General features: G+C 49.2%; 1 protein-coding gene across 1 annotated transcript in view; it reads left to right on the forward strand.

The window, feature by feature from the left end:
• The first annotated feature begins 303 nt into the window (after positions 1–303).
• LOC142301994 (nucleoplasmin-like) overlaps positions 304–23538 on the forward strand; it is a 63269-nt gene continuing 40034 nt past the window's right edge. Inside the window, exons 1-2 of the mRNA XM_075343066.1 lie at positions 304–435; positions 4933–5015. Of these exons, the coding sequence (XP_075199181.1) occupies positions 363–435; positions 4933–5015 (156 nt within the window). The 5' untranslated portion in view covers positions 304–362. The remainder of the gene's footprint in view (positions 436–4932; positions 5016–23538) is intronic.

A 23538-nucleotide genomic window follows, 5' to 3' on the forward strand; every position in this document is an offset into this window, starting at 1 on the left:
TGACTTTGCTGGTATAAAGATAGACATACATATTTGGGCAACAATCTGCATCCAAAAAAACTCACTATGTGCACACATCCTAATGCAAAAATGATAAGTAACAGAAAAACTCACAAAATATACAAAAAAAAAGTGCAAATGCAATAATGAATCGATCCCCATATTATTATGTGCAGTCATAAAAGTCCTATGTAAAGGTAGAGGATATTAGTGTGCGCGCCCCACCCTGCCAATCAGCAGCAGGTGGGGGCTCTGGTCTTGTGATCCACATTAGTTCTGCCTCTGGTGGTGACGGCCATGACAGTGTCCTGAGTAATAAACATTTGTGGACCTCTACCCTGAGTGTTGTCTTCCTGGGTATAATGGCCGGAGAGTCGTTCAGTCTGTCCAGCATTCGTTCCGAAGCGTCAACGCGACAAGTGTGTAAAGTATGGGGTGAGTGATACGTCATATCTGCTATGTGTAATAGCGCGCGGCTAATGCTGGTGATATACTGCCTGCGTGTGACGTTGGTTATGGCCACTTAGATAATTTTACAGCTCTTAGGTTAAACAAAATAAGACTTCTGGGCGCTGTTCTGCTCCTTATCTGATATTTTGAATGAATGGACCTTACAGAACAAACAGTAAGGCTATGTTCACACAGGGCTTTTTTTGGTAAGTTTTTGGTGCGTCTTTTTTTTAGCTGCAGATTTTCCTTGGTTTTATGCAAATCTATGCTAATAAAAGCTGCTTTTTACAGTCCCAGCAAGGAGAGAGAGACACACACACACACACACACACACACACACACACACACACACACACACACACACACACACACACACACACACACACACACACACACACACACACCAGGTTTTTTTTTTTTTCCTGACTGTTTTGTCAAATACTTGCATTTTTGGTCAGGTTTTTAAAGAATGAACATGTCAATTTTTTTTTTTCTGCATGTTTTCATTGATACTACCCATTTTGTAGAAAAAAAAAACAAATCTGCAGCAAAAACGCCACTAAAAAATGCATGAAAAACGCACAAAAAGCACATATGACTCAAAGGAGATTTCCTACTACAAGATCAGGTTTTGGTCATGAAAACTTACCAAAAAAGCCCTTTGTGGATATAGCCTAAGGCTGTGTGCACACAGAGTATTCAGTGCAGAATTTTCTGCATCAAATCTGCAGCTTCTGGCAGAAAAACACAACAAATAAAAAGCATTAATTTTTGGTGCATTTCTTAACGAAGTCAATGGGTGGAAGGGCAAAAAAAAAAACCGCACCAACAATTGACATTCTGCTGATTTTATTTTCTGCACCAAATCTGCAAGGAAAAAAGAAGCAACGAGTTGTCTGTGTGCACACTAGGTAAAACTACTAGAATTGGAGCTAAACTCCCTTTTTTGTTTTCTTATAGCAAAATGCAGATTTTTGAAACTCTGCAAATATATCTGCACCTTTTTCATGTATAACATATACATTATATGATAATATATGATAAAGTAATGGTATGTACTAACAGTGCTGCCATTGCATTATATAGTGGTGGGGGAGGGGAGTGGGGGTTGACACTGGAATGTATTTCCACATAAAAATTGTATGTATGTGTGTGTGTGTGTGTAAATTATATATATATATATATATATATATATATATATATATATATATATATTACACACACACACACACACACACACACACACACACACACACACACACACACACACACACACACACACACACACACACACACACACACACACACACACACACACACACACACACACACACACACACACACACACACACACACACACACACACACACACATATATATACATATATACATATATACATATATACATATATACATATATATACATATATATACATATATATACATATATATACATATATATACATATATATACATATATATACATATATATACATATATATACATATATATACATATATATACATATATATACATATATATACATATATATACATATATATACATATATATACATATATATACATATATATACATATATATACATATATACATATATACATATATACATATATACATATACACATATACATATACATATACATATACATATGTATTTCTTTTGCAGTTGAGGAATCAGTTTGGAAATAACGAACATACAGAGTATCCAAATACAGTAGTCAACTTTAAGGCTAGGAACGCACTTTGCCTTCACCTACTTGCAGTTTAGAACGCACGTTTTGGGCTTAATTGATTTCACCAAAGTTGCCTTTTTTTGAAATTTAGCGCTGAAAACGCATGCGTTTTTGCTGCGTATTTGATGCGTTTTCAGCGCTTTTTATCTGCGTTTCCACCTGCGTTCTGATAGTTGCGTTTCGAAAAGTTCATTAAATTGGGGTAATATGATATTTTATGGAAAAATTGCAATAAAGTATTTCTTTAATTTAATTGTCGGACTATGTGTGTATGTAAAGGGACATATGAAATAATTATTTGGATGTCCAAAAAGCATGCGTTTTAGTAGTCCAAAACGCATGTTTTCTGCACATAAAAAGCAGATAAAACGCAGGAATTTGAAGGAATCTTGGTTTTTGCAATTTCTCATTGACTCCAATGTTAGCAAAACGCACCCAAAATGCCAAAAACTACATGCTTCTTCTTTGAACGCATGGTTTTTGCCACAAAATATGCAAATTAAACGCAGCGTTTAGAAACGCAAAGTGGTGTCGGAAAATCCAATTTTTCCATTGACTTTGCTGGTAAATCAAAACTCATGCCTTATGGCAAGAAAAAGGTGGTTCCCAAAACGGACCTAAAAAGCACCTAAAACGCAGTTGGAAACGCAAAGTGCGTTCCTAGACTTATAGATACTCGATTTTTCTTTTTCTTTTTTTTTTTTTTTTTTGTTTTTTTTTTTTTTGTTTTTGGAAATCGCAAATCCTGCCCACAATGGTAAAAAAAAAAAAAAATGGGGGCAATGATGGCAAAAAACCCCCAATCTCTCATAAAATAGGCTTTAACCCCTTCATGACCCAGGATGTACCAGTACATCCTAAATCATGTCAGGGTAATCGCCGCTGGGTCTGCTTATTTGAATAGCAGACGTGCGGCTAACAGGCGTGGGTGGATCACAGATCCACCTGCGCCTGTTAACTCCTTAGATCGCGCTGTCAAAATATGACAGAGTGCTTTAAATGGTTGTCGAGAGGAATGCGCCTTTCCCTGTCGCAATCAGCGGCACTGTGACGGGAAGCCAAATGTTGCCATAGTAGTGACGGGTCACATGATGACTCCTGTTGCTATCATGACCTATTTCTTGCTAGGCCGGTGTCGCATTTGCAAGTGCCTCTCGTGGAATCGCTCGTCATGGACTCTCACTCTCCGAACAGGAGCGTGTGAGCTGCAAAGAGATGCATGCAACGGACCCACTCCTGTGAGGAGAGTGTGAGTCCATTCCGGGTGAAGCAGTGCGAAGCACTCGAAAGTGTAACACCAGCTTTAGAGCCAACAGAGCAGTGGCTGTAACTAGACCTTAGTATTTTTGCTGATCAGAGCTGTGCAGCGCTCAACAGAAATGAGAGATCAGATTGCTGATTGTTATAGCCCCCCCCCCCAGGGGGAGTAGAAAAGTGGTTAAAAAAAATTCAAATCCCCCCCCCCTTCATTCCATTGAAAACTAAGCAATAAAAAAAAATCAAAATATATACACATTTGGTATCGCCACATTCAGAAATGCAAGATCTACTAAAATCAATCTGATTGGTACATTGTGTATCAGCAAAAAAGCTGCAAACACCAAAATTACATTTTTTGGTCATTGCAAATTTTGCGCCAAGTGCAATAACAGACGATCAGAACATACCATCTGCACAAAAAATGGTACCATTTTAAAAACATCTGCTCCAGAAGCAAAAAATAAGTTGCCACGGAGCCATAGATCCCGAAAAATGAGAACGCTATGGGTCACGGAAAATGGAGCAAACGGGGCACCGCTTATTTTTGGACAAACTTCTGAATTTTTTTTTTAACCCCCCTTTACATAAAAGCAAACCTATACATGTTTGGTCCAGAGGAGAAAGAGTCGCACTCAAGATGATCACCGTATCACTCCGTCTTTATTTCAGGAGAAACACGAAGGTACAGGCAGTGAGGAGGGTGAGACGAGCCATACAACGCCGGATGACGGCGTGCCGTTTCGCTAGAACTTAGCTTCCACGGGTCCAGTGCCTATACATGTTTGGTATCTTCGAGCTCTTTCTGACCTGAGGCAGGAAACTGACACATCGGTTTTGCGATTTAGTGAACACTGTGTATAAAATACCCCAAAAACTATCCTGGAATAGCACTTTGTTTTTTTGGGGGGTTTTTTTGTTTTTTTTTTCTCTTCTAAATTTTTCCGCACTTGAACTTTTTTGCCAGTTTCCAGTACACCATATGGTAAAACTCATGGTTTCATTTTAAAAGTACAACTCTCCCCCCCCCCCCCCCCCCCCAAAAAAAGCTCATAGGGCAAGATTAACGGAAAAATAAAAAAAGTTAGGAAAAATAAAAAAAGTTATGGCTTTTGAAAGAAGGGGAACAAAAAAAAAAAAACGGAAAATCATGAAGGGTCATGAATGGATAAAAAGATGCACAAAGCAAGAGAACAAGGCAATAATGTGGTGGGGGGGGGGGGGGGGGGGCTAGCCCCCAAAAGGTGCAAACCCAATAATGAATCAGGACCATACTTTTTGGACGTTTTTTCAGAGAAATGTGGATTCTCTAAAACGCTTTCAGACTACTATAAATTAATGCTGCCTATGGCTCAAACATGACCCTAATGACTGGTTTCCTATAAAATCAGTATCCAGAATAGGAAATCGGATTTATCCGCACATCTGAATTTTATTTTAAACAATTTTCTTTCTGCGGTTGTATTTTCAGGCTGTGAACTGAACTCTTCATGCAGGAAATTTGTATTTAAGATTGAAGATGATTACGTGGTACATTCGCTGGAATTGTGGACGGTAAGATGCAAGAACCATACTGTACAGACAACACTTGGGAAAAATGTTCCACTTGGCTTACCGTATTTTTTTTTTATTCTAAAATTCACCCCAAATTTAAAGGAAGAAATATTGACATTTTTTTTCATTTTTTTTTTTTTTTCCCTATGCAAAAATGGGGGTCCATCTTGTATCCTTATGATCTGTCATATAAGCTGAATGTAGCATACCAGGGGGCGGTGGATCAATGGCATAGGATGCCGGAGAGGGCACTAGTTGGGTGATGCTCTGGGCTGGTAGGAAGGGATGTTCTGCAGAGCGAGGCAGCAGCATTAATCTCCTGGTGATGGCCTTCAGGAAAATGATACAGATTGACATCTACATTCGGCTTATACGACGTGCCCAGATTTCCCCTTTTGTATTGAGTAATACTTGCCATTCAAATGGTCATTTAGTTAAATTTATTTTAAATATCCAGAAATTAGATAAGCACAAATTTTTCAGTCAAGGTGACTTTCATCAGTGTGTAGACATGTTTAAATATCACTGGTATGCGATTGCTGCAGTCTGCACATGATGATCATTCATCCAGAGTAAGGTCTCCTTGATTAGTGATGAGCATACTTGTTCGATAAAGGCTTGCCAATCTCATATTCGGTACGAGCCTAAAGGTACCGTCACACTAAGCAACGCTCCAGCGATCCCACCAGCGACCTGACCTGGCAGGGATCGCTGGAGCGTCGCTACACGGGTCGCTGGTGAGCTGTCACACAGGCAGATCTCACCAGTGACCAGCCCCCAGCCAGCAGCGACACATGGAAGCGATACTGCGCTTGGTAACTAAGGTAAATATCGGGTAACCAAGCAAAATGCTTCGCTTGGTTACCCGATATTTACATTGGTTACCAGTGCACACCGCTTAGCGCGCTGGCTCCCTGCACTCATAGCCAGAGTACACATCGGGTTAATAAGCAAACCGCTTCGCTTATTTACCCGATGTGTACTCTGGCTACGCGTGCAGGGAGCCGGCACTGGCAGCCTGAGAGCGGCGGACGCTAGTAACTAAGGTAAATATCGGGTAACTAAGCAAAGCACTTTGCTTGGTTACCCGATGTTTACCGTGGTTACCAGAAGCCGGCTCCCTGAACATTCAGTTCGTTGCTCTCTCGCTGTCACACACAGCGATGTGTGCTTCACAGCGGGAGAGCAACAACCAAAAAATAGTCCAGGACATTCAGCAACAACCGGCGACCTCACAGCAGGAGCCAGGTCATTGCTGGATGTCACACACAGCAACCTCGCTAGCAAGATCGCTGTTGTGTCACAAAAACCGTGACTCAGCAGCGATGTTGCTAGCGATGTTGCTTAGTGAGACATGGCCTTTAGCCTGTTTTGGCTTGGGTTCGGTAATACGAGGTGATCAGAGCAGAAAACCTCCTCAAGGTTAAGACACAAGGGCTTGTGTCATGGGCTTCCAAAGCCACATGTCCGTCTGCATATAAAATGCGACATAGGGAAGAATGGTTGACCTAGAGGACATCAACATCCAACACCGCGGAGACACCATCACATGTTTCTCAACGCAGTGACACTAGAACAAGGCCCCCTGGGAAAATATGCAATAACAAGAATGCTGCGGAGACACAATCACATGATTCTCAACGCTAGCAGGAAACTAGCCAGGTCTTTCACCGGGAAGGAACAAATATGGGAAGGGCAGTCTCCAGTCAAGGAGACCACCTATGAGGGGCAAATACCCCAAAACAGCTTTCTGTGAATGGATACCATGTTTGGCATAGGTGGTCTTCTTGACTGGAGACTGCCCTTCCCGTGGTTGTTCCTTCCCGGTGAAAGACCTGGCTAGTTTCCTGCCAGCGTTGAGAAACATGTGATGGTGTCTCCGCGGCATTCTTGTTTTGCATATAAAATGCAGACTTGTGGCGTCATTGATGTTTTGTGCTTGTTAAAGGTTAGGGAAGATGCTGCTGCATTAGTGGCTTCTCAAAATTAGCCAGTGAACCACATTTTTATGTACTTTTTAGTGTCTTGCCAATATTGACATCTCAGGCAAGAAGTAGAAGTAGTTTCTTTTGTGTCGGGTGTCTGACAGTTGTGAGCAAAACATCTGTTTGAAAGGGGAAGGGTACATCAACCATGAGTGGTAAATCACGACGAGATTGTGGTAGAAGGGTGAATAGGCGGGGTGTTTGAGGTTGACGTTGTAATGTTAGTCAAAGCTCTACTGAACAAACACTGGCTCATCCTATCCCAAAAGAAACGAGACCTTCTGATATTGGACAGTCTACTCCACAAGTTTCTTTGGCAGCTGCACATAGTTTCAACTATCAATGAGGGTGAGAAAGGGCAGGTGCTGGAGTAGATGGCAAGCGCTGCATCAAGTGGCCTCTCCTCCTCTGTCTGCACCTCAGCATTACACAGTTCATTCCTCTGAGATGCCATGCCGATTACAGATTACACTTGTTCCACTGCTCTTCCCCCTACCCCCCCCCCCCCGCGTCACAAATCTCCAACCGCCAAACTGGTCAAGTCTGCAGAGTTGTTAACACAATCTATCCCATGGGCATCAGAGGTCTGCTCCAAAGATCCCCAGACTCTTGAAGAGGAAAGTGTGTGGCCCAGGGAAGGGGGTACTCTGTTCCGGGCAGTTGCAAATGGGAATGTCACTTCAGGTGGCCATTGCCCGGTCCCATGCCCTGGGGATGCTTAATAAAATTGGTGGGATATTTCCAGGGATAATAGAGTTAATGTTCGTGACACCACCTGTGGTTTGTAGTTAAGAAAAGAGAACCGCCGCTGCTCAACGTGGGTACTCCCAGGGATGGTGATAGTGGCAGCTCTGGTGGTAGGCCCTCCGCAGGTAGGGCTGTGCCTGGGAGATGTATGGTGTATGATGGAGACCACACCAGGTTAACGTTAACATTGTCTCTCACATTGACCCTCGGCTTGCTTGTTCCAGTCCCAGGAGTATCCGTGCCAATGTAGTGACCCAGGTTGCTCTATCCCCAGCACTCTGTCGATTGAGTCCCCGTGGCGTGGAGCGTTTGGGAAACCACATCTGTCCTTTTTGGGGTTCAGTCTCCTTCTCCGTACAGCGGGCAGTGTGGACCCTGTGGGGAGGTAAGTGTCCGAACCCCGATCCTAGTTTACTGCTGATGCCCCCGGATTATTTGGCTCGAAGTCCATGAAGGTGTCCTCACAGTGCAGGTATTTATCAAACCGTTACATTTGACCTAGGGCCCTGTTCCCCATGCGTGCTCCAGTCCCAGCGGTGTCCCAGACCACGTCCTGGCGACTGCTCTCCTGTGTGCTTCCCACTTTTAGACTCACTCCAGACTGACTGACCCCTCCCACCAGGCTGGCTATACCCAGGGACTCGTTCCCATGGCGACCATCCCCTTACATGGTTAACCCTCTATGCCCAGTGTGGAGAGGAAAACTAGGATTTAGATGTGTGTTGGTGGAATCTGCACTGGTACTCCAGGTCCCAGAGGATAGGTCTTGCATTGCCTAGAGGATGCAGTTCCTTGTGCTCTGATGCTCTCAGAGGAGCTACAAAAGCCGGAGTCCGAGCATCACTAGTTAGGTCGTCTACATGTTGGAGCACACTTTGAATAGTCTGCAGGAGGAGGTGATGGTCCCAGAGGAGGATGAGGAATGGATACAATTTCCTGTAAGTGTACCCCCCCCTGAGAGGGGCCCGGCCGCTCCGCTGCTCGGGCCGAGCAGCTCTAGGTCCGGGCTCGGGTTGTCGGTGGCATGAGCGCCTCCGGACCGGGGGCCACATCGCTCTGTTAAGGGAGGCAGTGGGGTGGTGGTGTGGGACTAGGTTCGCAGCCGGGGGGCCGCATTGTTGTCGTACGGGTCGTGACGCCACCCACGGGTATGGTGACGGGAAGCACCACCGCTGCGGCTGGAGTGAAGGGGGCTCATCCGGGACCAGTGTTGTGGCCGCAGCCTAGATCTTAGCCCCTCCGTGGGTAGGGCCGGTGTGTCCCGGGGCCCCGGTGGGGGACTGGCGACTGTGTTGTTGTCGGGTGCAAGGTGCCGTGCTGCGGTGCAGTGTCGTGCCTGGATGGCACTGGTGTACTCACGATTAATTCACACTGAGTCACTGGTAAACTAAAGTTCAGGTATGGTCGGGTCCCGCAGCCGGCTGCTTGTGTCCCTTGTGGGGTTGATGGTGGCCCCTTTCCCTTGCACCTCTTGTTGTAGTTTTCGGCTACCCTGCCTGGACAGTGGTAGCCCGCTCCCCGGCGTTAAGCTGCCAGAGGAGCCGTCTGTTGCCCGCAGGCGCTGGCGTCGGATGTTTGGCCCTTGGTGGTGGCTCTCACCCGGTATCTGTGGGCTTTTGCCTTCTTTCGGGACTTTGGGTGAGGATGAACCCGTGAGGTCCAGACTGCAATCAGTTAATTTGCCTATACTCAGTGGCTAAGCTAGGACTGGGTCTGAGTACCCGGTTTCTGGTGCTCCGGTAAACGGTTTACTCCCCGGTTCAGGGCCGGCGGGCTCCAACCCTGGCCCGGTCCCTACGGTTCCGCCGGTTGCTGTACCGGTACTCCTGCAGGTGGCCACCACCGTCTGCCTGCCTGACGTTATGGGGATCCCAGGCTCCAACCCGGGTCCCTGACAGCTCTGCTCCTCTACACCTCCTGTCACTGTCACAACTCTTTCTCACTGTATTTCCGGTGTCAGGACAGTAGCCTCCTCGGTGGGCGTGTCTTTCTGCCTGACTCCACCCACCTGGTGTGCCCTACTTGCACTGAGGGAGGCATCAGGTCTCCCTTTTAGGTGACTTGTGTGTCTTCACAAGGGATGGGGGTGTGTGCGCATAATGTGGTAGGTGTTTTTACCTGTGACCCCTGGGGTCCAGGGCGTCACATAAGGTCCAGACATTCGTCATACAGGTGTGTCACAGGAGGGTGGAGTCCATTGATCCAGGTGGGCTCATGGTAACAGACAAACTTGTAGTGATGTTGCAGGAGCCGAGGAACAAATGGATGTTGAAGTGGTAAGGGGTCAGAAAATGCAGGAGATGAAGATATTGATCCCATCTCATTTGTCAATGGTTGTTGGGAGGAGGAAACCTTGAGCATTGCACTGCCACCAACACACCATGGACTTGGACCTCATGGAAAGTGTCCAACACACAGTGCAGCAAGAAGGCTCTTATCTGCAACATGATGTCCAAGGGAGTTTTCTCTGTTAGGTTTGGCCTCCCATTAAATCCAGTGGGGTTCAAAAAAGGTAAGACTAAATGTTTGGCGAACATAGGGAATTTCCTCGAAGACCAGTGAACCAAACTTTGAAAGGTTTGCTCATCTCTATCCTTGACCAAAATGTTTGTACTTGTTCAATTTTTGGATGTTTAAAATAACTTGGCATTCAACTGGGGATTTTATTCAAGTATTTGATACGAGATATGGGTTTGGAACCTACTTGAGCAGCACACAGCCAGAAGTGCCATGCTATCGCTATATCCCTATCTGCTTGGCTTACTTTAACTCCTAACATATTCCTCAAGTTATATTCTCAAATGCAACCTCCACTTTCCAAAGACCTTGTCTTCTTTATCACCTTGTGTTTGTCATGTGATGGATAAATATCTGCTTGCATTTCTCAGCATTGAGGACACTATTAACCCTGTCCAATCCCCAACTCCAAATGAAGCCCCAAGCTTGTAGGACCCTCCATCGTGCTTCACTGTTTGCATAGTTACATAGATTGACTGACTGAGGGTTGTGTTTTTGTGGTTTTTTTTCCAACCCATTTCCACCTTCCTCCACCAATTATATACTTTGTCACGAAGTCACTTGTAACCAACATTGTTGTGTGTACTGAGGAAATCCTCTAGCCCTTTTTTTAAAAGCTGTTATAGTATCTGCCATTACTACCTCTTGTGGTCGGCATTCCACAGTCTGACTGCTCTAACTGTAAAGAACCCTTTCCTATTTAGCTGCTGGAATCTTTTCTTCCTCGCAGGGAATGCCCCCTGGTCCTTAGTATTGTCTTTGGAAGAAATAAGTCATGTCCCAGTCCTTTTATATTGACCACACATGTATTTATACATATAAATGAGATCTCCTCTGAGATGACTTTTTTTTTTTTTTTTTTTCCCCAACCTCTCGTCATACGGGCGGCCTCCATTCCTTGTAGTAATCTAGTTGCCGCCTTTGAACTGACTCTAACTTCTCAATTTCCTTTTCAAATGTGGAGCCCAAAACTGGATCCCATATTCCAGATGTGACCTTACAAGTGACATTCATTATTGTACCATTGTCCAGACTTTCGATGAGCAACTGCATTTTGGATAATCAGTCCAGAGCACCTGCTTCCATTTTCCTGCACCTCCATTACGATGTTTTCATGTGTAGTTGAGTCACTTGGCCTTGCTTCTATGTGGAAGGTAGGATTTTTGGCTACAATTCTTCCATGAAGATAACCTCTCTATACAGTAGATGTGTGTAGCTGGGTTTCGCTGGTTACTGGTTGTGAGCTGACGCCTCTGCTGGACATTTTCTGATTTTCAAATGGCAGTAAGCATTGTGTTTTTCATATGTTGCACTAACTTTTCCTATTGCCCCTATTTATTTATTTATTTTATTTATTTTTTTTATTTTTTTTTTTGGTTTTGCTCTGCATAATTAGTTCCACACCTAAAACTTTTTTCACCGTACTGTTATATAATGTATATACAGCGGGTGAAGTATTGAACAAGTTGTTAGTTTTCTAAGTATATTTCTAAAAACGCTATTGATATAAGTTTTTTCACCAGTTGTTGGTAGCAACCTGTCCAATCCACACTAACAAAGAAATTAAAATTTGGATGTCCATAAATTAAGTTGTGTAGTAATATTAATGAGAAATGACACAGGGAAATAATATTGAATACATGAACAAAGAGGTGCAAAAATCCAAATAAAGACACTAAACCAGCTGAAATCTCAGAAACTAGAAAGCAACCCTGCAACTTAAGGCTGCTTTACAAGCAGCGACATCGCTAGCGATGTCGCTCGTGAAAGTACTCGCCCCCATCGTTTGTGCGTCACGGGAAAATCGCTGCCCGTGGCGCACAATATTGCTAGGCCCCATCACACGGAATTACCTGCCTAGCGACGTCGCTGTGGCCGGCAAACAGCCCCTTTTCTAAGGGGGCGGTTCGTTCGACATCACACGGCAGCCGTCCAATAGAAGCGGAAGGACTGAGAGCAGCCGCATGAAAGAAGCCCTTTTCGTTGCCGGAGGACACAGGTACGGTGCGGTTCGTCGTTCCTGGGGTGTTGCACATAGCGATGTGTGCTACCTCAGGAACGACCAACAACCTGCGTCCTGAACCAACAACGACATTTGGGAAATGAACGACATGTCAACAATTAGGTGAGTAATTTTGATCGTTTGCAGACGCTCGTACGTTTCACACGCAACGCTGTCACTAACTAGACCGGATGTGCGTCACTAATTCCGTGACACCCCCCCCACCCACCCCCTTCCCAACAACATCTCGTTAGCGATATCGTTGTGTGTAAAGACCCCTTTAGTGTAAAATATCAGTTGGTTCAACTGCCTATAAAAGGTGTCTTATTACCAAGGTGCCACACTAAACATCTCGTGATGGGTAAAACCAGTGAGCTGTCTCAAGACCTTCACAACCTTATTGTTGCAAAACGTACCAATGGCATTGATTACATAATTTCTACATTACTGAAGGTTACAGTGAACACTATTTGGTTCAAAACCTGGAAGTGCAAATAGCATAATTGCACCATAAACTAACCAGGAGCTCCCTGAAAGATTTCAGACTGCAGAGTGAACACATTATCAGAAGAGTTGTCAAAGAGCCTAGGACCTCCTGTGGAGAGCTACAGAAAGACCTGGAATTGGGAGGTACAATAGATTCATAGAAAACAATAAGTAATGCTCTCACTCTCCATGGCCTGTGTGCATGTTAATCATGCAAGACTTCATTGCTAAACAAAACATGTTTAAGCACATTTTAAAGTTTGCTCAGCAACATTTAAACAAGGATGTGAAATATACAGGGAGAATATACTCTGGTCAGATGAGACCAAAATTGATCTCTTTGGAGGTCATAATATACCATGTTTGGAGGCCAAAAGGCAACACTGCTTATCACCTCAAAAACGCCATACAAACTGAAGTTTGGAGGTGGGAACATCATGGTGTGAGGCTGTTATTCAGCATACGGCACTGTTAAACTTTATATCATGGAAGGAAGAATGTCTCGGTACATTTGACCGTTCTTGGTAAAAATCTGCTGCCATCTACCAGGATGATGAAGATAAAATGAGGATGGACATTTCAGCAAGACTACGATCCTAAATACACAGCCAAGGAAACTCTCAACTGGATTGAAAGCAAGATAAATAACGCTACTAGACTGACCCAGCTAATCACCTGACCTGACTGCAATAGAAAAATTATTGAAGGTACACAGGACCTTTACAGCGTACTTGTGTGGAAGAAAGGGCCAAAATCCCACCTGAGCAATGCATGTGACTATATTCTGCATACAGGAGGCATTTTGAAGCTTAATCACCAACAAAGGCTTTTGTAATATTAAATGTATTCAATACTTTTCCCTGTGTAATTTCTCATGATTACACATAATTTATGGACATCTATAGCTTGGTTTCTTTGCCGGTGTGGATTGCATGGGTGGTTACTGACATCTGATGAGAAATTTGTCAATAGCACCTATAGAAATATATTTACTTAGACAATTGATGTGTTCAATACATAGTGTAATCACGAAGTCTTCATATATGCGTTATCGTGTTAGGTTTTTCTACCCTGACTTTTGCTAGGACTATTTTCTGAAACTTTTCTGGCAAATGTAAAGGGATATGATTTTGCTTTTACCCAACCCAAAAGTGAGCCTTCCTATTCTGGTATAGGGCTTTTTGATAACCTGTACATTGCCAAGAATGGTTTTATGCATTTAACCCAAAGTAGACTAAGCACCTTTCTCGAAGTAGGAGCTGGTTGGAGTAGGAGATGTTGTCTCAATAGTGTCTCCAAAAAAAAATACTATCTCAAAAATCAACTTTATACACTTTTTAAAAAATATACGTCACAAACCAGTTAATTAGATGGACACGTGTAGTATCCTTAATTGTTACAACCTGTAAAATGCCGTCATCATATTTATGGTGATTGGTAAATGGCGTTAAAAAAAGTGCGCACTGGTTTTCTTAATTTTAAACCCATGACAAATGTATGAATTTGGAGAAAACAATCAGTTGTGTAGATTTTCTGTGCGGTTACGTCTGCATGATGTGTGTATTTTATGCACATGTAGATGTGGGTGTAGTGCCCTGGACAAGTCAGGTCGTCGCAGAACAACACCAACACACCCCACACTCCCGGTCAGGCACACCAAAGTCAGACAAAAACCCTTGTTGCCTTCCTCCAGGGGCTGATGTTCACACCAGGGGGTGGGCCAGGCAGTTGGTCCTGCCCACCGAGGAGTTCAGTCCTGGAGGCAGGAAAAGAGGCACTGGAGTTGAGTTTTGGAGGTGAAAGTGGAAGGAGGGAAGTAGCAGTTGAGCAGACAGAAGTTGGTCCGGGTGTGTGGCCCGGACAGATCAGCAAGGTTGGCAGACGGTGGTGACCGTCTGCAGGAGTGGCCTATTGGAGCTAGCCGTAAGGACCGTGGACGGGCGGTGGCCCGGCGGTACCGGACCGGTACGCAAAGAGAAGCCAGCACCATCAGGCAAGGGCTTACGGACCCCGGCAAGGCTAGGAGTCACCGTGAATTTGCCAAATCCGTTAGCGAAGGGAACCTCCTGGGTTTCCCAGCAGCCAAGTCCCGACAGAAGGCAACAGTCCAACCGAGAGAGGGAAACAGTCACCTCCAAGGCTAAAGTTCCCAGGGCCAGAGCCTGCGGGCAAAAAGGGCTCCTTCAGCAACCTTCAAGCTGGGGAGCGGGTTACTGGTGGGAACCCATTGGAACCGTTACACTACACAGGTGCAGGGAAAGGCAGTCACTATCAACCTGCCGGGAGGAGAAACACCGCAGCCGTCTGTGGGACCCGTCCATCCAGCCGTTTGTTTTACCTGAGACTCTGTGTACATCATTGGCTGAGTAAGTACCACCGTGCCATGCGGCACAGCGCTGCCCCGGCGACCCTGCACCTCACCAGGCCCCGGGACAACCAACCCCCTACCCACGGAGGGGAGAACTAACATCCAGGCTGCTCCCTGTCATTGCTCCCTGGATCCCCGTCCAGAGCAGCGGTGGAGTCACCAATCTCACCACAACCGTGGGTGGCGTCACGGACAATACCAAATCCCCACAATCAAATCCCCCTTTTCACTCAAGGGCGAGGAACGCCGCTCGAGTCCCCGGGATCCGGCCCACCGCTCGAGCCACCACAGAGCAGCGGCAGCAACAGCCGGACCCGAGCAGTGGGAGAGCGCAGCGTCCCCTCCTCCGCCCGCGACATGGGTGCTGCATGATGGAGGTGGGAGCCCGTGCACATGGTCTGTATAGGGGCACTATTACTATTTAATGTCCTCCACTGCATAAAATTTCAGAGAAAAGAGGAATCCCAAACCAGTCCTCACTACACAAAGTTCTATAACAGGTTTTCCCCAACTTATAGAACGTGCCCCATTCTTGCACTTCTTCAGTAAGGTGCAAGGATAATCGGGCTTATTGGCACCATTTTCACATGGATATACTGCTGCAAATCAGGGGTGGGCAATTAAATTTCTTGAGGGATCACATTGGAGACCTTGACTGGTTTGCTTGGCCGAACAAATAGGCCTGAAATTAATTCTGCTCTACATTTATATTAACGTAATACAAAATGATCACTTAATATTGAGCAGATTTATGTTTATATTTCCTACATACTGTATGAGCCCTCACACAGCCATCTATATACAGTGAGCCCCCATATAACCCTTCTATATACATTATGAACCCCCCCCACAGAGTGTCACGCTAAGTATGGGGGTAGTACCAAGCAAGTGGCAAAAGTAAAGGCCCTGACATAACCTCCTATATACAGCATGAGTTCCAATATACAGTAGGAGTCTCCACAAAGCCCCCAAAATATATTTTGAGCCGCCCCCATATGCAAATGAGCACCCAAGGGGGTCAGGGAAGATACTAGTCACCGGGCCGTTGAGGGTCAGGGGATGTCACGGGTGGTCCTGCCCGGTTTCATGACCACCGAGGTGTCCATGGAGGGGAATGGGTGGTGATGGATGATGGTGGAGGTTTATTTCGTGACGCCACCTGTGGTATGTGGCCAGGGAATTGGCCGCCCGCCGCTGCTGCTGTCGTTGTCCTTCGGGGCGGATGGTAGTAGCAGCCGAGGTGTTTCTGCTCCCCACAGGTGGAGCTGGCCCCAGGGAGGAGGATGAGGTGAGTAGTAATGGTGGGCGGCGGCACTGGGATGACAGGCAGGCAGTCTCTGCAGTTCCAGGTGTTTTACTCAGTTATGCTGCTTGCCTGAGTGGTACCGGTCACCCGTCGAACCCGGATCTGTTAGAGGTCAGAACCAGTAGAGTGAACAGTCGGCCCTTCCTCTATGCGCTTGATATTGGATCCCCGTGGCCTGAAGTTCTTAAGTGTCTTACTCCCTGCCCGTGTGCAGGTGCCGTGGGTCCGTTGTGGGGGCCTGCCTTGGAGCACGACCCCAGATCCTACCTGGCACTGTGCTCTGGGAACTGTAGGGGCCAGAGGGATGTGCAATCCACCTAGCCTACAGATTTTGGTGAACAAATTGAAGTATAATCCACCCTAGGATTCTGTGCCAGTCTCGAGGGAGCTATAAAGCGCTCCCCTCGACAACCTTATTGACTCCTGCATTCACCAGAGCCACTGGTAAAACTGCTCCCTTCCTCTCCTGATGGAGAACTCTAACTGTTGTGTTTGATCCTGACTCCCCCTGGTGGTTGCTCCTCCTGTCCCAGGTCCCACCACTAGTGGATTGGGGATCCCGGGTGTGGTGGTATCCTAAAGACCCAACCACGCTGGCGACCCCTTTTGAGCCAAACCTATCCCGATCCACTGTAAAGGAGGGCAATCATGTTGGTGTAATTGGAACCGGTACCGACCTCCTCCTGGATCCGGTCGAGCACTGCACCCTAAGCCAGGTGCAGTACCCTGTGGCGACTGAAGCCTCAGGGGCGCAACACATACATGCCTTACATGTGGGGGGGGGGACAAAGCACCACGTACTCCTCTCCCTCTTGTGCTCCCATTCTATAAGCACTCTACTCTGGTATCCAATGCATTGAGACTCCCCATAGCACATGCGGTGATGGGACATAATCATGTGTGCTGTGCCTCACTCTGATGGAAGACAGAGCCAGTGGCCCTCCTCCTCCACCAAAGTGCTCGCTGCTGTCTGCATCCTAAGTATGCAAATAATGGGGACATCCGGCGGCAAGCAGCAGAGGCTGTGGAGGAGGGCATGGGTCGGTCCACTATTTTCAGCCCTTTGGCTGTCTTGGTCTGTGGGCTGGACTTGAACAGCTAAAGGGCCAGATGTGGCTCTCCCACCACACTTTACCCTACCCTGCTGCAAATTCAGCTGAAATGCCACATGAGCATGTACCTTGAAGGTGTCTGCAGACTTGCCAAATTTTAAGGGCCTGCAAAGTTGCCAGACCAGTGCCAAAGACTAATGGAGAGCATACCTCCCAACTTTTGAAGAAGGAAAAGAGGGACAAAGTTTGCGGCGCGCGTAGCGCGGCGCGGCAAATTTTTAGGCCACGTCCCCTAACCACACCCATTTCACAGTCACGCCCATATCCACTCCCCATCCACACCCATTCAGCAAACTGAAACTGCAGAAGCTGTCCGTGATCGCTCTGAGCCACCACAGATCAGCCTGGGGGAAGGGGGGGAGAGAGAGGGTGCGATGCTCTGCCTGGGGGAATGGGGAGGGGGAGAGAGAGGGTGCGATGCTCTGCCTGGGGGAATGGGGAGGGGGAGAGAGAGGGTGCGATGCTCTGCCTGGGGGAATGGGGGGGAGAGAGGGTGCGATGCTCTGCCTGGGGGAATGGGGAGGGGGAGAGAGAGGGTGCGATGCCCTGCCTGGGGGAATGGGGGAGAGAGAGGGTGCGATGCTCTGCCTGGGGTAATGGGGAGGGGGAGAGAGAGGGTGCGATGCTCTTCCTGGGGGAATGGGGGGGAGAGAGGGTGCGATGCTCTTCCTGGGGGAATGGGGGGGAGAGAGGGTGCGATGCTCTGCCTGGGGGAATGGGGGGGAGAGAGGGTGCGATGCTCTGCCTGGGGGAATGAGGAGGGGGAGAGAGAGGGTGCGATGCTCTGCCTGGGGGAATGGGGAGGGGGAGAGAGAGGGTGCGATGCTCTGCCTGGGGGAATGGGGAGGGGGAGAGAGAGGGTGCGATGCTCTGCCTGGGGGAATGGGGGGGAGAGAGGGTGCGATGCTCTGCCTGGGGGAATGGGGAGGGGGAGAGAGAGGGTGCGATGCCCTGCCTGGGGGAATGGGGGAGAGAGAGGGTGCGATGCTCTGCCTGGGGTAATGGGGAGGGGGAGAGAGAGGGTGCGATGCTCTTCCTGGGGGAATGGGGGGGAGAGAGGGTGCGATGCTCTTCCTGGGGGAATGGGGGGGAGAGAGGGTGCGATGCTCTGCCTGGGGGAATGGGGGGGAGAGAGGGTGCGATGCTCTGCCTGGGGGAATGAGGAGGGGGAGAGAGAGGGTGCGATGCTCTGCCTGGGGGAAGGGGGAGGGGGAGAGAGAGGGTGCGATGCTCTGCCTGGGGGAATGGGGGGGGAGAGGGTGCGATGCTCTGCCTGGGGGAAGGGGGGGAGAGAGGGTGCGATGCTCTGCCTGGGGGAATGGGGAGGGGGAGAGAGAGGGTGCGATGCTCTGTCTGGGGGAATGGGGGGGAGAGAGGGTGCGATGCTCTGCCTGGGGGAATGGGGGGGGAGAGAGGGTGTGATGCTCTGCCTGGGGGAATGAGGAGGGGGAGAGAGAGGGTGCGATGCTCTGCCTGGGGGAAGGGGGAGGGGGAGAGAGAGGGTGCGATGCTCTGCCTGGGGGAATGGGGGGGAGAGAGGGTGCGATGCTCTGCCTGGGGGAAGGGGGAGGGGGAGAGAGAGGGTGCGATGCTCTGCCTGGGGGAAGGGGGGGAGAGAGAGGGTGCGATGCTCTGCCTGGGGGAATGGGGGAAGGGGGGGAGAGAGAGGGTGCGATGCTCTGCCTGGGGGAATGGGGAGGGGGAGAGAGAGGGTGCGATGCTCTGCCTGGGGGAATGGGGGGAAGAGAGGGTGCGATGCTCTGCCTGGGGGAATGGGGGGGAGAGAGGGTGCGATGCTCTGCCTGGGGGAATGGGGGGGAGAGAGGGTGCGATGCTCTGCCTGGGGGAATGAGGAGGGGGAGAGAGAGGGTGCGATGCTCTGCCTGGGGGAAGGGGGGGGAGAGAGAGGGTGCGATGCTCTGCCTGGGGGAATGAGGAGGGGGAGAGAGAGGGTGCGATGCTCTGCCTGGGGGAAGGGGGGGGAGAGAGAGGGTGCGATGCTCTGCCTGGGGGAATGAGGAGGGGGAGAGAGAGGGTGCGATGCTCTGCCTGGGGGAATGGGGGGAAGAGAGGGTGCGATGCTCTGCCTGGGGAATGGGGGGGAGAGAGGGTGCGATGCTCTGCCTGGGGGAATGAGGAGGGGGAGAGAGAGGGTGCGATGCTCTGCCTGGGGGAAGGGGGGGGAGAGAGAGGGTGCGATGCTCTGCCTGGGGGAAGGGGGGGGAGAGAGAGGGTGCGATGCTCTGCCTGGGGGAATGAGGAGGGGGAGAGAGAGGGTGCGATGCTCTGCCTGGGGGAAGGGGGGGGAGAGAGGGTGCGATGCTCTTCCTGGGGGAATGAGGAGGGGGAGAGAGGGTGCGATGCTCTGCCTGGGGGAAGGGGGGGGAGAGAGAGGGTGTGATGCTCTGCCTGGGGGAATGAGGAGGGGGAGAGAGAGGGTGCGATGCTCTGCCTGGGGGAAGGGGGGGGAGAGAGAGGGTGCGATGCTCTGCCTGGGGGAATGAGGAGGGGGAGAGAGAGGGTGCGATGCTCTGCCTGGGGGAAGGGGGGGGAGAGAGAGGGTGCGATGCTCTGCCTGGGGGAAGGGGGGGGGGAGAGAGAGAGGGTGCGATGCTCTGCCAGAGCATCGCACCCTCTCTCTCTCCCCCCTTCCCCCAGGCAGCCTCTGCCTGGGGGAACAGGCGGCCGTCCGCCGGAACAGAGAGGCGGCCGGCAGCACGCACAGAGAAGCGGCCGGCCGCCCGCACAATGATGCGGCGGGCCGACCGCACAGACAGGCGGCCGGCCGACCGCACAGACAGGCGCCCGGCCGGGGGTGAGGGGGGGGGAGGGAGGGAAATCAGCGCTGGGGAGATTTTACTGTACCAGCAGCACAGGCGCTCCTCTCCGTTATGGCATGCCACGTCTACTGGGATGGTAGGAGGGAAAAGCAGGGAGGCGGAGAGAGAGTGGGTGGGCGGAGCCCGGGAGCCGGCCGTCCCGCCCGTGGCAACGGGACAAACAACGTAAAGCGTGAAAGTCCCGCTGTATCCGGGACGGTTGGGAGGTATGGGAGAGTAATGGGGTTATCCAGGCCTATCACACTGATGACCCATCCACAGAGCAGCAGCATTCAGTTTGTAGCGGACATTTCTGGGTATTGTAGAACAGCTCCTATGCAAACGAATGATTATGTTCTGCAGGATCCAGCAGCGCCTGTTACACATACACATTGACTGGAGCTGTCAGCTTTTTGCTGCTTTGCTTAATGTATTTTACATTCGTAGGCTGGAGGAGCAAATCCTAGCTGATCTGAGGCTGCAGGGTATCGGATCCCCTATTGATCTTATATTGCTGACCTAGCCCATGGATAGGTGATAAATATGTTGTACCTGAGCAACAAGTCGTTATTTTTTTTTTTTTTTTTTTTTTTTTTTTACTATGTTTTTGCTTCTTTTTCATTCCCTGCTGTTACAGCAGTAATGAGCATGTGTGATGTCCTGGCCTATCAGGTCGTCACAGGGTATTGTGCAATCTGCCCTTCTGCACAGTATCCACCCTCCTTGGTTACGGATCCCTGTTCTTTGGTGTTGCTAAGATCAGAGCAAGTCAAAACCCTAGCAACACTTTGCACCACACCCACCAGACACACCATTGGGGGGCCTGAAGGGAATAGGGCCACCCACTTGGGGGGTTGGTAGGGAAAAGTGAAAAAGTGAAGAGGAGTGTTGAGTTGGAGGTGAAAACGTGAGTAGGTCTGGAGCAGGGCTCCTTGAGGCTACTAGGTGGCAGACGTTGGTCTGGGCCTGGTAGGAGCTGGAACCCCGGTCGCAGGGGATCGTGTCAAGGGGCACGGATCTGCTGAGGAGAGCAGCCGGCGGCCTTGAGCAATCTCTGGGCAGGGGCCAGGGTACGACTGGGTACGTGGACCCTAGGCTGGGAAGTAGCTTCACTCATCCTGGTAATTTACCTGATGGGGGTGAAGTCTTCAAGATTCATCCCTCACCTGCTCCAGAATGTGGGTACTAGCACACCGATGGGATAGGACTTTTTTCCAAAACACAGTCCATCAAATACCAAGCGTGAACCCTGAGGGCAAGTTCACTCCGTTTAGTGAAACGGGTGAGCGGGACCTGACTAATTCCACACTACAGGGTCCAATTGTGAAGAAGGTGCCACAGGAAAGGTCACAGGCTAACAAGCAACACCAAGGACACGGATCCAAGCGTGCTCCCTCCTTGCTGCAGTGGTGCTCAGAATTCTGGTTTACCAGTTGTCAGTGTCAGTATTCTTGGACTGAGGGAGTAAGAAAAATAGGAAAGAAGAAAGGATGTCCAGCTCTTCAGGCAAAGAAACCAACGTTTTATTTGATCATGCAGACACAAAGAATGACATGAGCAGCACTACGCGTTTCAGGTGAAACACTCACCCTTAATCATGATTCTTTCCTATATTATACCGGGCTGTGGCAGAGCCTGTCCGTGCTCCAGGACGAAACCGGGATTGAGCTTTCACACGGTGAGCTGATACATACAATTAGTAAGAAAAATCCCTTTCCTTCCCAACTGCACCCCTTTGCTACAATCACCAGGCCCTGGGGCACTACCCCCTGCCCACGGAGGGGGTTCAACACCTTGCTGCCATATCACCGCCACTGGGCTCCCCAACAGCAGCGGTGGTACTCCACCTTACCACGCAACGTGGGTGGCGTCACGAACTTCCAAATCCCCTATACATATCCCCCTTTTCACTTCGAGTGTCCGGAGACCCCCTCGAGCCACTGCGGTTCCGGATCTGAGCAGCTCTGCTGCTGACACGGGGGCGGTACACATGCATCTCTGGCGGTGTGCTACTCGCTGCATTCAGTCCTACTCCTTCCTGTGTTGGGCGGCTTCGGTGAGTCCCTATACAGCTTTCCCAGCTCTGCTCCATATCCTCGTTGTCTCCACCCGGCTATAGGGAGGTGCTGCGGAAACATGCAGATACTTAACCCTGCTTTATCCTGCAAGGTTGGCCTTCCCTAGGCAATAGGGAGTTTATCAGGCAGATCCTTCTTTAGCGCCTCTGAAGCCATTGGGGAGCTACAAGTTACTGCATCCCCACCAGGATTCTGGGCCTACCCCCAGGAACCCAGAAGACCAGTGCCGGTAATAACAAAAACCTTCCATTTAATCCCCTGTTTTTACCCAAATTCCCCATAGACTGGTACAAGGCTAGGGTTGGACCAATGGATAGCCACTTAGAGGTGGATCCGATCCAGTCCACTAGACGACCAGGAGGGAGAGACACAGTGGATAGTCAGACAGCAGTTTGCAGGTGTCGGTGAAAGGAAGCGGAAGAGAGTGGACGCACTGACAGGAGTGTGACAGTGACCTGAGGGCCCAGGCCTTTGGTTGTCAGTGGAGTACTCCCGGAACCACAGCACCGACTGGGTACAGAATCCTAGGTCAGGCAAACGCTCAAAGCAGACCTGAGAAAATCTGCACAGTGAGGGGCCATCAAGGACCTCACTGACCTTGCAACGGGAGACCCGGGGAACAGGACCAGAGACTGACCCCCACAGGGTTCACGCTACCGTCCTACGGACTGCTGTTAAGAGACTACCAGGAGGGGTCCCCCAGCTGCTCCAAGCCATGGGGGCCCACCAACCAAAAGACAGGTGCAGGGGAAAGAAGCCACCAGGTCACTAAACCGGAACTGGGACTAAGGGGACCTGCGGTCTCCACCAGCCTTTCTCGGGTGACCAGTTTCCATCTTACTGTGCGTAAAGGAACCAGTTACACTGCAACCCCTTGTGTGGCCTACCTTCTTTCTACGCCCATCTGCATCTGTGACGCCCCAGGAGCGCTGATCCTGTTTGGGGACACCACAGTGCTCCTTCAGCAGGACAACAGGTAGGTTGGATTTTAACATCTTCTGAGTCGTGACGCCACTCTGTATTTGCGGTCAGGAGGATGGGTGACCGCCACTACAGTTTAACGAGCGTCTGGGGCTGATGGTTTCTGCAGTCTGGTGGTATGG

This window comes from Anomaloglossus baeobatrachus, chromosome 4 (genome assembly GCF_048569485.1).
Source record: "Anomaloglossus baeobatrachus isolate aAnoBae1 chromosome 4, aAnoBae1.hap1, whole genome shotgun sequence".
In the NCBI taxonomy this organism is placed as follows: domain Eukaryota; kingdom Metazoa; phylum Chordata; class Amphibia; order Anura; family Aromobatidae; genus Anomaloglossus; species Anomaloglossus baeobatrachus.